The sequence below is a fragment of the Ochotona princeps genome, chromosome 7, assembly GCF_030435755.1.
Source record: "Ochotona princeps isolate mOchPri1 chromosome 7, mOchPri1.hap1, whole genome shotgun sequence".
Taxonomy (NCBI): domain Eukaryota; kingdom Metazoa; phylum Chordata; class Mammalia; order Lagomorpha; family Ochotonidae; genus Ochotona; species Ochotona princeps.
Window position 1 is genome coordinate 16,610,637 of NC_080838.1, and position 12,095 is coordinate 16,622,731.

General features: G+C 42.1%; 1 protein-coding gene across 2 annotated transcripts in view; it reads left to right on the forward strand.

Annotated features, from left to right (window-relative positions):
• Positions 1–12,095, forward strand: part of MGAT4D (MGAT4 family member D) — a 62,885-nt gene that overhangs the window by 15,034 nt on the left and 35,756 nt on the right. Inside the window, exon 1 of one of the 2 annotated variants that reach the window (XM_012927840.3) lies at positions 8,996–9,268. The exons of the other annotated variant lie outside the window; for it this stretch is intronic. Within the exon in view, the coding sequence (XP_012783294.2) occupies positions 9,175–9,268 (94 nt within the window). The 5' untranslated portion in view covers positions 8,996–9,174. Of the gene's footprint in view, positions 1–8,995; positions 9,269–12,095 lie in introns of those variants that run through there. 2 annotated transcript variants of the gene reach the window in all.

The window sequence follows — 12,095 nt, forward strand, 5'->3', positions numbered from 1 at the left end:
CTCTCTGTCTCTCCTCCTCTGTGTATATCTGGCTGTAATAAAATGAATAAATCTTAAAAAAAAGCTTGCAATACTATATTGAATAAAAGGCAAAAATGGATGTCCTTGTCATTGTTCTAGATTGGAAAGGAAATGTTTTCAGCTTTTTCCCATTCACTGTGATACTGGCTATTGGTTGTGATGCGTATCCTTTACAATTTTGGGCAGTGTTTCCTACATATCAGTTTATGAAGGTTTTTAAAATCATGAATGGGTATTTAATTTAATTTCACCAATTGTTTTCTCTACAAACCTTGAGATGACAATATGATTTTTGTTATTACTTTCTATTGATGTGATTTATAACTTTTATTGATTTGTGAATGTTGAACCACCCTTGCATTTCTGGGATAAATCCCACCTGACCGTGACATCTTTTTGATGTGGTTTTGGATTTGATTTGCTAATGTCTTCTTGAGAGTCTTTGCCTCTATGTCTATTAGGAACACAGGTGTGTAATTTTTGCTGTCGTGTCTTTGGTTTTGGTATCAAAATATTGCTGACCTCATGAAAAGAGTTTGGCAGAGTTCTTTCGTGTTCAGTGTTTGGGAATAGTTTGAAGATTCTTCTCTTTGAATGTTTTGTAGATTTCAGTGGTAGATCTGTTAGGGCCTGGATATTCCTTGATGAAAGGCTTTTGTTGTACCCCACAGGTTTTGATAATTTTTTCATTGTAATTTGTTTCAAGATAGTTTTTGGTTTCCTTTTTCATTTGTTCAATGACCCACTGATGATTCAGTCACATGCTGCTTAATTTCCAAGTTTTGTTTTTTGTTCTTATTGGTTTCTAGTTCTATTCCTTTATAGTTTGAGAAGATACATGGTATAATTTTTTTTAAAGATTTTATTCATTTTATTACAGCCAGATATACACAGAGGAGGAGAGACAGAGAGGAAGATCTTCCGTCCGATGATTCACTCCCCAAGTGAGCCGCAACGGGCCAATGTGCACCGATCCGAAGCCGGGAACCTGGAACCTCTTCCGGGTCTCCCACGCGGGTGCAGGGTCCCAATGCATTGGGCCGTCCTCAACTGCTTTCCCAGGCCACAAGCAGGGAGCTGGATGGGAAGTGGAGCTGCCGGGATTAGAACCGGCGCCCATATGGGATCCCGGGGCGTTCAAGGCGAGGACTTTAGCCGCTAGGCCACGCCGCCGGGCCCCATGGTATAATTTTTAAAAAATTTACTGAGACTTGGTTTGTGGCCCAATATGTGATCTGTCCTAGAAAATGTTCCATGTGCTGATGGGAAAAATGTGTGTTTATAGCTTTTCAGTGAAATGTCCTGCAAGAGTCTGTTAGGCTCATTTACTTGATAGTTTGTTTCATGTCTGAATTACTTTTATTGGTTTTTCTGTCTGCATGATCTATTGATAATATTGAAATGTTCAAATCACTGTAATTATACTGGAGTCTGTCTTTCCTTTTACATCTAATAGTATTTGTTGTCTTTCCCTTTACATTTGATAGTATTTTCTTCTTGCTGAATTGAACCTTTGTGTTTTTCTAAATATGTCTTTTCTTATCTCTTTTTACAGTTTTTGATTTGAACTTTGTTTTATCTGATATCAGGATAACTGTGTCTACTTACTTTTGATTTCCATTTGCCTGGTGTATCATTACCTAACCCTTCATGTTCAGTCTGTGTGTATCTTTGTAAAGTATGTTTCTTGTGGACAGTATATTGATATTAACTGTATATATATAGATAGATATAATTCTCTCTCTCTCTCTCTCCATCTAGATATACATATCAGCCAACCCAAGTCTTCTAGTTGGTGATTTTAACCCATTTATATTAAAGGTTAATATCGATAAATAAGAACTAAGGCTTGATTCTACCTATTCTGTTAGTCAAGTTTGTGGTAACATGTGTTTCATGTTTATTTCCAATGCAGGACACTCTTCAAAGTTTCTTATACGGCTGGCCTGGCAGTGGTGAATGCTTTCAGTTTTTATTTATTTGGAAAATACTTTATCTCTACTTGACTTATGATAGCTTCACTGGATATAATATTCTTGGTTGCAAGTTTATTTTCTTTTAAGACCTTGTATATATCCTCATACTGTCTTCTGGCCTATGGGATTTCCTCTGAGAAGTCGAATATTAACCTAATTGCTTTTCCTTTATGTATAACCTGACACTTTACGTCTTTCCTTGTCTTTAAACTTTTGACAATTTGATGACACTATGCCTTCAAGGCCTTTTTTGGTTGAGTTGGCTTGGAGGTGTTTGAGCTTCTTATATTTGGATAACCAAGTGTCTTTCAAGATTCAGGAATTCTTCAAGTATTATTTCATTTAGCAGGTTCTCAACACCCCTTTCCTTTTCTTCAGAATACTTATAATACAAATATTTGGTCCCTTAATGATGCCCCCATATTTTGCATAGACTTTTTCATCCTTTTTATTTTTGACCGATTGGATTATTTCAAGCTTCTTGTCCTTAAGATCAGAAATTCTTTTCTCCACTTCGTCTATTTTGCTGTTGAAGTTCTCAGTCATATGTATCTTTTCTTATTTAACTGATTTCATCTCCAAGATTTCTATTTTGTTATTAAAGAATTCTAGCTTAGTAATATTTTCATTTTTGTCACTCATTGACTTCCTCATTTCATCTATCTCTCTTCTCTTGTGTCTGAGTTTCTTCACAATCATTGTTTTAAATTTTGTATCTGTTTTTTCGTAGATTTCCTTCAGTTCAGAATAACTGTATTCTTCTGAAGGTGGCATACTCCCTTGCTTCCTAATGTGCCCCGCATCTCTACTCTCATGTCTGCCCATCTAGTGTATTCATCCCTTTTCCCTGGAGTGGGTTTTATTGGAGAAAGGGTATATGGTTTAGCTGGAACGCAGGATATCATTGGCTTATTGTTTTAGCTTTGGTTCTCTATGTTCCCAGGGTTGCAGTCTCCCAAGTAATTTATGTTAGTCAGTGTCAGTAGTGTCTATAAACAACACAATGCTCTAATCTGCTGCAGTGTGTAAGGCTGTGAGTTTGACTTTCAGGTGAAGAAAGGTGTCCTTGAGTATGTTTTCTTTGGTCTACATAGTTTTCAGTGTCGGTTTCTCTAGTCAATATGGTAGCCAGGGCCTTGATCTTGGTGATGAGGCAGACAAGGTGGCTGCCTCTTTGTGCTACTGGCAAGCCTGAGTGATGCTGGGGCTTGTGGCCCCACTTCCTGTGGCTCCAGAACTATGTGATAAGGACCCTCCCTCAGATGCCGCTAGGAGAGTCCCGCTGGTGTTGTGGTTTATCACATCAACAGCCTTGTTCCAGTCCTACAGGGTAACAACAAGGAATACAGAAGATTTCAGTCTGGATGGTGTAAGTGCAGAGGGGTGGAATGCAGGTAGGTTCTTCCCCTGTCCACAGGGTGGATCCCAGTGGCACAGTGACATTTAGAATAAATAGTTTCAGTCCTGGTGACAGTGGGTGTGCTCGGGTTATTACCCAGCTCTCCCAGGTGCGAGCAGAGATTTTGTGTGCACTGCTTCTGGTGTTAGGCCCAGAAGCTAAGGGGAATCCTGCTGGTTCACATAAAGTACATGAGCATAGTCCTGGGGCTGATACCCCCAAATTTGCACATTTGCAGGATACAGTGGATTGTCCCACACCTTGGCCTTGGACTGTACTGCTGGCGGGAGCAGAATAGAGCAGGCTGGGTGACTTTACTGCCGGGTATGGCACTGAGTATGGGTAGAGGAGGGGAGGACAAGAAAGCAATACAGTGTCCCTTCTTCACACCCAGTAGTGCTCAGACTCCGGTCGGTTTTCTAGGCTGAAGTGAAAGTGACTATGGGATTCTCTCTTTTTTTTTTTTTAGAAACATATATTTTTATTGCATTTCATTTTATTGCAGTATTACAGATCAAATCTAGTCTTGTTTCTTTCAGTGCAAGCATGTGCCATGCATAGAGTCCAGTGTCTTATTGTCCAGCTCAGTTCAACAGTTTCTTGGGGAGACCAACTCTGGTCTGAAGACATAGCTGGCAGAATATCATTCTGACCAATTAAAAGCCATAACATAACATCAACAACAGTTTCCAACATTATGGGGTTAATTTACATTGTATTGAGTGACTGATATGTTAGACACTACGAGTTCTTAACCACATCCTGTGACTACTCCATTAACATTTCAATTTTAGTTTGTATACAACTGGTTTCTATCCATCTTAAATTGGCTATAGGATACCATTCAGCTATCTCATGTCTATTTTCATTTTACTGTTTGGCAGTGTATTGTGTTAAAGCATAATTTTTACTGAAATTGGCAGATTTTCGGGTAGTCTAAACTGGTTTATACCTTTAGCAAAGCATGTGACACCCATTGAGGCAGAGAACACTGTTGGGAGGGGTGTGCAGAGAAATCCTCACACATTCTAAGGAGATGGAAGATCTCTCTGCTCTCCCTCCCCATTACCGAGAGGGTCTTAAAATATATTAGGTTTTACAGTTTTTTGATGTAGATCATGAGCAGTCTGCCTCACATTGATTGATGGTTCATTGATTACATCACAATATGTTGTTGCATGTGTTACAGGTTGTTAGAGGTTGAAATAATACTACATTTTACAGGTACCATTTTTCAGATTGACAGCATTTCAACTTAAATTAAGGCAAACATGTGGTATCTGACCTTTTGGGATTGACTCATTTCCCTTAGCATGATGGTTTCCAGTTGGGTTGTTTTGGCCACAAAGAACTGCATTTTTTTTAAAAATAGCTAGGTAGTATTCCATGGAGTAAATAAACCATAGCTTTCTTAACCAGTCTTCTGTTGATGGGCATTTCGATTGCTTCCAAGTTTTTGCAATTATTGATTGTGCTGCTATGAACATTGGGGTATTCTTCATAGAACTTGAAAAAATGATACAAAGATTCATCTGGAAACACAAAAAACCATGAATAGGTAGAAACATCCTGAAGAATAGGCAGTTAACAGGGGGAATCACAGCTCCAGATCTCTGGATATACTACAGAGCGGTTGTTATTAAAACAGCTTGGTACTGGCACAGAGATAAAGAGAAGAGAAGAGGACCAATGGAGCAGAATAGAAACAGATTGGAACCCATGCAGATACAGCCAAATAATCTTTGACAAAAAAAAACGGATGACAACCCACACAAATGGGAAGGTCTCTTCAATAAATGCTGTTGGGACAACTGGCTAATAGCCTGCAGAAATCAGAAGATAGACCCACATCTCTCACCATACACTAAGATCAAATCAAAATGGATAAAAGACCTAAGCCTACACCCAGAAACCTTCAAACTTTTGGAAGAAAATGTAGGAAACACCCTGCAAGAGCTAGGGGTAGGCCCTGACTTTCTAAATAGAACACCAAAAGCAATAGCAATCAAGACCAAAATAAACAAATGGGACTATATCAAACTAAGAAGCTTCTGCACAGCAAGGGATTCTGTTTCAGAGTCTCTTTCAGTCCTGTCTTTTTCCTCAATTGTGCTCAAGGGGTGGCAATCACTGTAGAGACAAATGACTCAATTCTAAGCTGCTTGAAGCAGAAACTAGGGGGTCAAGCCAACAGGTATCTTATTCGAAATTATTGACAGGTTGCTTTCATTTCCAGAATCCTTCCTTTTGTTGAGACTAAAAAAATCTGTCCCTATGTGTTTAGTCTTCTGTGTTTTCACAATCATGTGGCTGCTGTTTAGATCGAGGCTCCTAAAAGAATCCTTAGTGGGTGCCTGTAACACAGATAGTATCCCCAGACTCTTTGTCTACATTTGTTTTTCAAATATTGATCTTTAGCTTAACAGTTCTTTACTGCCTGCAGTATGAATGTAACACTAATTTTTAAGAAAAAAGCATAAAAAAGAATTCTGAACATCTTCTAGAGTGCTACCTGCATCCATATCCACTAGATTTTTTGGAGTGAAATTGGTTGTTTGCTTAAATAATAGCAATGGTCAGTAGGAACTTGATGCATATACAGTGTCCTATCATGGAAAACCATTGACTAGGCAGCATATTTTTGTTTTGGTTGTTTTTTTCCTTTTTTATGTGGAAAGTAAAAGACTACTATGTTAAATGTAAACATGGTTTTAATGTCTGATTTCAAAGACATGAAAAAGCAAAGTATTTTTATGAATCTTGGAAACACTGATTTGAATAGTGTGAAAAGCACAGACAGCTGGAAGGGGAGACTGGAAGGAGACCATGCAGGGCCTGGGATTCTGGAGCGAGGCTTTTGAGTTTTAACAGGAAGTCAGTCATGGGAGGAGGTTGGAGCAAGTAGGCTGCTTTAAGCAATGTAAGGATGAGTCAGTGAAAAAATTAGCACTTTGGGGGAATAGCAAGAGAAAAAGAGCTAAAATGTATATTGAATTCTTATATCATGACAAGAAGTGTGCCAAGTTACTGTTGGGTATCATTTAACCTTGGCAGCTTTGCACAAGCAGTATTCATGGAGACTTTACCCCCAAAATTGGATATTTTATTTGTCACTACACAAGTCTAATCATTAGACAGATTCTTGGACTCAGGGTTCACATGCATCCGCCCACTTGACTTCAGCACCTGTTTATACCCGATGACTTTTCACCCTGAAGCCGCATGAATGTTCCTATTCAAAGTTGGGCTTCTCAGCAGTTTTACTCTTCTAGTAAGTATATTATGGAGAATTTTGGCAAGCCTTTTCTAGGTCTTTTGCAATGCTTCCCAATTCAATTATTGACAACTTCTTTCAGGTCATTTGTTTGGATGTCATTTGGATCATGATTTCTATCATCATCATTTTCTAGATTTGGGGACTTGTTGGTGCTGAGTGTAAGAAGTCTTTCATATATTACTATGGTGTGTTTTAGTAAAACTAACAGAGAGCAGACAGTAGTATGGACTCCAATTGTGATTTGCCTTTTTAAAAAAATACATGTATATATAGATACATACACACACATATATGAAATGCCTGTTGTCATGTGCAACATCTGTGGTGTTGAAGTTACAGTTTTTTGCCGTTAAACATCCACAATAATCAGCGTGGATTTTCTTAGTGCAACTTGATCATTCTACAGGTCAGTAAGATTTGCTTCAAACACATCTCTTGAAACCTTCAGATCCAATTTTGGCTCCTTCTGACTAGTGTTTTCTAATTATTTCTTAGAAAATGAATCAACTGCTTTTGTTTCTGGCTGTTTCTTACTGGCTAAGGTGCCGTGGTGATGCAGAGAGCTGAAAGGTTCATGGAGTCTTGAGGAAGAACACAAGTTTAGAGAGGATCCAAACTTTATCAGGGCCAGCTGTGGTGAGTTAAGAAGCCCTCCACTGCCTACACTGCTGGCCACCCGTCTCTTCAGGCTGGTTTGGGTCCTGGTTACTCTTCTGATCAAGCTTGTAGCTACTGTTCCTGGGGAAGCAGCAGATGACCGCTCTCACGCTGGCGTGCCTGCCCTTGGGGGATGCCCACATGAAGTTCTGGGCTCCTTCTGTCTATGATCTGTACAGCCCTTGTTGCTGGCAGTCGCCTGACAAGTGAACCAGGAGATGGGAGATCTTGCTGTCTCTTCCTCACTCTCTGTCACTATGCCTTTCAAATAAAAGAATCTTTTAAAGAGATTATGGCTAGCCACAGAAAAATAATGGATTTATTCAGAAGTCCGAGGCTGGGTATGACAAACTCCTTGGATGCAGATACTCCGTAATTACATCAATACTTTCAGAAACAGAGCAACAAGAGAATACTGCCTTTAAAAAATTTCTGTAGATTTTGGTGTTTTCCATGAACTATATGCCATTTTCAGTCCAGTGCTTACGCTTATCCAAGTCATAAATCTGAAAACATTTTATTTCTATTTCCTATTTGCTTTATAATTTTGACTTATACATAATAGTAGGACGGGCATTGTGACAATGAGTTAAATGCTGCTCGGCACACCTGTATGCTGGAACAGCATGCTAGCTCGAGTCTCCACTGCTGCAGTTCTGATCCAATTTCCTGCTAATATTTCTGGGTAGCAGCAGGTAATAGCTCAAGTAGCTTCTTGCCACCCACATGGGAGACCTGGATGATATTCCTACTTCCTGCTTTGGTCCAGTCTGCCCCTGGCTTTTGGTGGGCATCTGGGGAGTGAACCAGTGAAACCAAAAGATGGGTAATCTCTCTTCTCTCTGGCTTTTAAATTAAAATAATAATTTTAAAAAATAAACATGTTAGCCCATCTCCAGGAAAAGCTAAGCTCCTAATCGCCCTTGGCTTAACAGGAGTCCAATTGAGCTTTATTTCCTGCTTGAGTAACAGCAGCTTTCCACAGGACCATTCAGAGTCCCAGCTCTGCCGTCCTCTTTGTGCCAGATAGTTTCCTTCTCCCACCCCAACTGCAAGGTGCCCTTTTCCATCCTACCCCTTATCCTGGGAGGCAACTTTAGTTGACCTAGAACATCGAGCTGAATTCCTAGGCTTCTGGCTTCCAGCAGCACATAGCCAATGGCAAACAGCAGCCATTAGGAGTGCATAGCCAATGGCAAGCACCAGCCAGAAACCAAAGGGATGGTGGAGATAAAAGTTGAGGTCTTTATTTCTCCCAGCCACCTCTGGCAGGGTCTCCATCAGTAAAGATCACAACTCTTAGCATATAAGAAAATACAGGCTTGTAATGGCACCCTTGAGCTGGCCTACACTCAGATCTTTCTGCTTTCTCAAGGTGTTGGGAAGCAGCTTGCACGGTGGTATGTTACTGGTGTGAAGTAGATAGGTTGTAATCATTCACTGCCAGGGAGCCCCCAGTAAGAGAAGAGATCAGAGTGGGGTCCCAGTGGAGAACACAGTAGAAACGATGGAGCAAGGAGACCAAGGAGTCTCGTCCTGTGATCCTCCTCCTAGCGGCTCCTAGCCTTGGCAAAGTCTGTTAACACGACTAGGGGGAAAAAGCGGTTCCCAGGCGTTGTTCAGGTGCTCGGCAGTGGGTTGCTTTCCCACTGTCAATCACAGAGCTGGCAGGCGTCTTCTGTAGTGCGTGATGAAACTGAGGGAGGAAAGCATGCACAGATTCTACAGGAAGACAGCCCCCAGGAGGACCTTGCGGGCTGAAAGGCGCATGTGCGGGGGCGGGGCCCTCACCGGGCACTCAGCCCCAGGCCCCAGGCGCTGCCCGTGGTCGCCAGGCCCACGCCATGAGGGCCAAACATGTGAACGGCCTCATAACCCTCTTCGCCAGCTTGCTCTTCACCTTCTCCTGCTTCTGCCTCTACAGGATGAGTCAGATTAGTGAGTGGCGGTGACGTCTACTGCGTCCTGGAGGGTCTGGGCTCCAAGAGCACGGAAGGGGCCGGGTCTGAGATTAGGGGGAGATGTGACTTTCAAGTAGAGGTCGCCTGCCCTTCGGATTTAGTGACGTGTGCAGCACCCAGGCCGGTGTCAGGATGGCAGTTGGAGCGATAACGGGCACCCCTGGGCTGGCCCAGGCGTGCGCTCAGGGCCGAGCCCACGGTGGGGGACCCCTGGCCATGTTGAACCTCAGTTACGCCGTCCCCCCCCACTCCCCAGGTTCCAGCTTCCAGTTGGCTCAGTCTGCCTTGTCCAAAGCCTTTCTTCTCTGCTGTTTTCAGAAATATGTAAACGTCTTAATTTCAAGAACCCCTATACCACCAACAGCTTTTCTCTGTGAGGTCTGGGTTCTGTTACGGAGCCACGCGTCAAAGGCTTCTCGAACAGTCTTTTTAGCGGGCTAATGGAGGAACGCTACTGACGCCAGCTGGTGTTGCATGCACATTTTCTCAAAGGTGCTGGGGCCTTGCCTGGAGGCGTGAGGTTTTAGCTTTACACTTATCCGCAGCTCCACGGGCTTAGCCAATACAAATACTAAAGGTTATTTGGCTGATTCAGAATTCCAGATAAATAATGAATATGGCTTTAGTAGTGAAAACTTACATTGATTTTATTTTGAAACTTTCTTGCCTGTTCAAAATTGAAATTAAATGTCCTACAATTTGTGCTACAAATGTAGATGTCCATCGCATTAATATTTTAGGGTTCGTGTAGTGGAAATTTCAGGTTTTTACTTTAGAAGGCCTAGAAATTACTAGTTCAGCCTTCAAACATTGTCCTTGGGTTGATATGGGTTGAAGTTTCATTGAGCTTATCTTGATCATAGAGGTCTGTGCTTGCAAGGGGTTTGGAGCAGTTTTGTTCTGTACATTAAATTTGTGTTATCACTGTGTCAAAAATTAGAAATTAATATTTTCAGATGATTTCTGGTAATCTGTAATTTTACAACCCTTTGCTATTTCTTCATTTTCTAAAACGATTGTCCAAATTGTGAGATTATTTTAGAGCAACAGAAAACGAATGCACTTATAACCAAATATTTGCTTATAATTAGGGAGCCTGGTGCAATGGCTCAATTGACTAATCTTCCCACTTCAAGGTTGGGGATCCAGTATAGGTGCCAGTTTGTGTCCCGGCTACTCCACTTCCTTCCAACCTCCTGCTTGTGGCCTGGGAAAGCAGAAGAGGACAGCCCAAAGCCTTGGGACCCTGCTCCTGCGTGGGAGACCCAGAAGAAGCTCCTGGCTCCAGGCTTTGGATCAGCTCAGGTCTGGCCATTGCGGTCATTTGGGGATTAAGACAGTAAATGGAAGATCTTTCCATCTCTCCTTCTCTCTTTAAATCTGCCTTTCCAATAAAAATAAATACATTTTTAGAAAATATTTGCTTATATTTAGGAGGTGTTAGAGTCCAGGCTAAAGCCCCGGATGTCAGGGTGTGAATTAGTCAACCCCCAGAGAACGACAAAGAGTCTCACTGGTAATGCAAACAGCAAACAGAGTTTATTGCGCCAGCATGCTGGGGCCAGACCGCACTTGGAGCACACAGGCCAGCCAAGCCGGGCGGTCAGACCTGGAACAGCCTAAGACAGAAGCTTATGTAGGCCCTTTTGGGCTGGGAAATATATCAAAAGTAACAACCTTAGACATGTTAATTTTTATGGCCTTCAGGCACAGGCAGCCTGTGCTGTTCCTATACCTATTATCTGTATGGCTCATTCCATTTTCACACCCTTGTTTTTCTCCTGTTACTGGGACCAGAGAATTGTGCCCTTGCCTCCCCCCCCCCCCCGCACCTGGGTTCACCAAGTTGCAGGACAGCAAAGAACAGATTTATCACTAAAGTGGACTCCTCCCAAAGTCCAGGCGCCTCTTGGCCTAGCAAAGTAGCAGTTTTTCCACACAAAAAAACCTCACACTGCCCAAAAATAACATTTTACCCACACTCTAACAGAGGAAAAGTGTGAACTTTTAAAGTAGCAAATTATTTATTTGAAATTGAGAGACAGAAAGGCACAGAGAGAGAGAGAAAGAGAGAGAGAGAGAATCTTCTATTTGCTGGTTCACTAACCAGATGAGAGCAGCCAGGGCTGAGTCAGACCTAATCCAGCAGCTTATTCTGGGTTTACACCTTAGCACAGGACCCAAGCAGTTAGGCCATCCTCTGCTACTTTCCCAGGCATATTAATAGGGAGCTATATTGGAAGTGGAGCAGAGAGAAGGAGAGACAAAGATCTTCCATTCACTGGCTCATTATCCAAATAACAACTCCGGAGCTGAGCTGATCTGAAGCCAGGAGCTTTTTCCAGGTCTCCTACAGAGGTGCAGGGATGCAATGATTTAAGCCAGGTTTCTGTGTCTCCTCTTTGGAGACCTTTCAAATAAAATTAAGTAAATCTTAAAAAAAAAAAAAAAACACTTGCTGGGTCCGGTATGGTAGCCTACTGGCTAAAATCCTCACCTTGCATGCCCCCAGGATCCCATATGGGCGCTGGTTCTAATCCCGATGGCCCTGCTTCCCATCCAGCTCCCTCCCTGCTTGTGGCCTGGGAAAGCAGTGGAGGATGGCCCAAAGCCTTGGGACCCTGCACCTGTGTAGGATACCCGGAAGAAGCTCTGGGCTCCTGGCTTCAGATCTGCGCAGCTCCTGCTGTTGCAGCCACTTGAGTGAATCATTGGACGGAAGATCTTCCTCTCTGTCTCTCTTTTGGTATATTTGGCTTTCCAATAAAGATAAATTTTAAAAATATACTTGCATATGGGCTTAT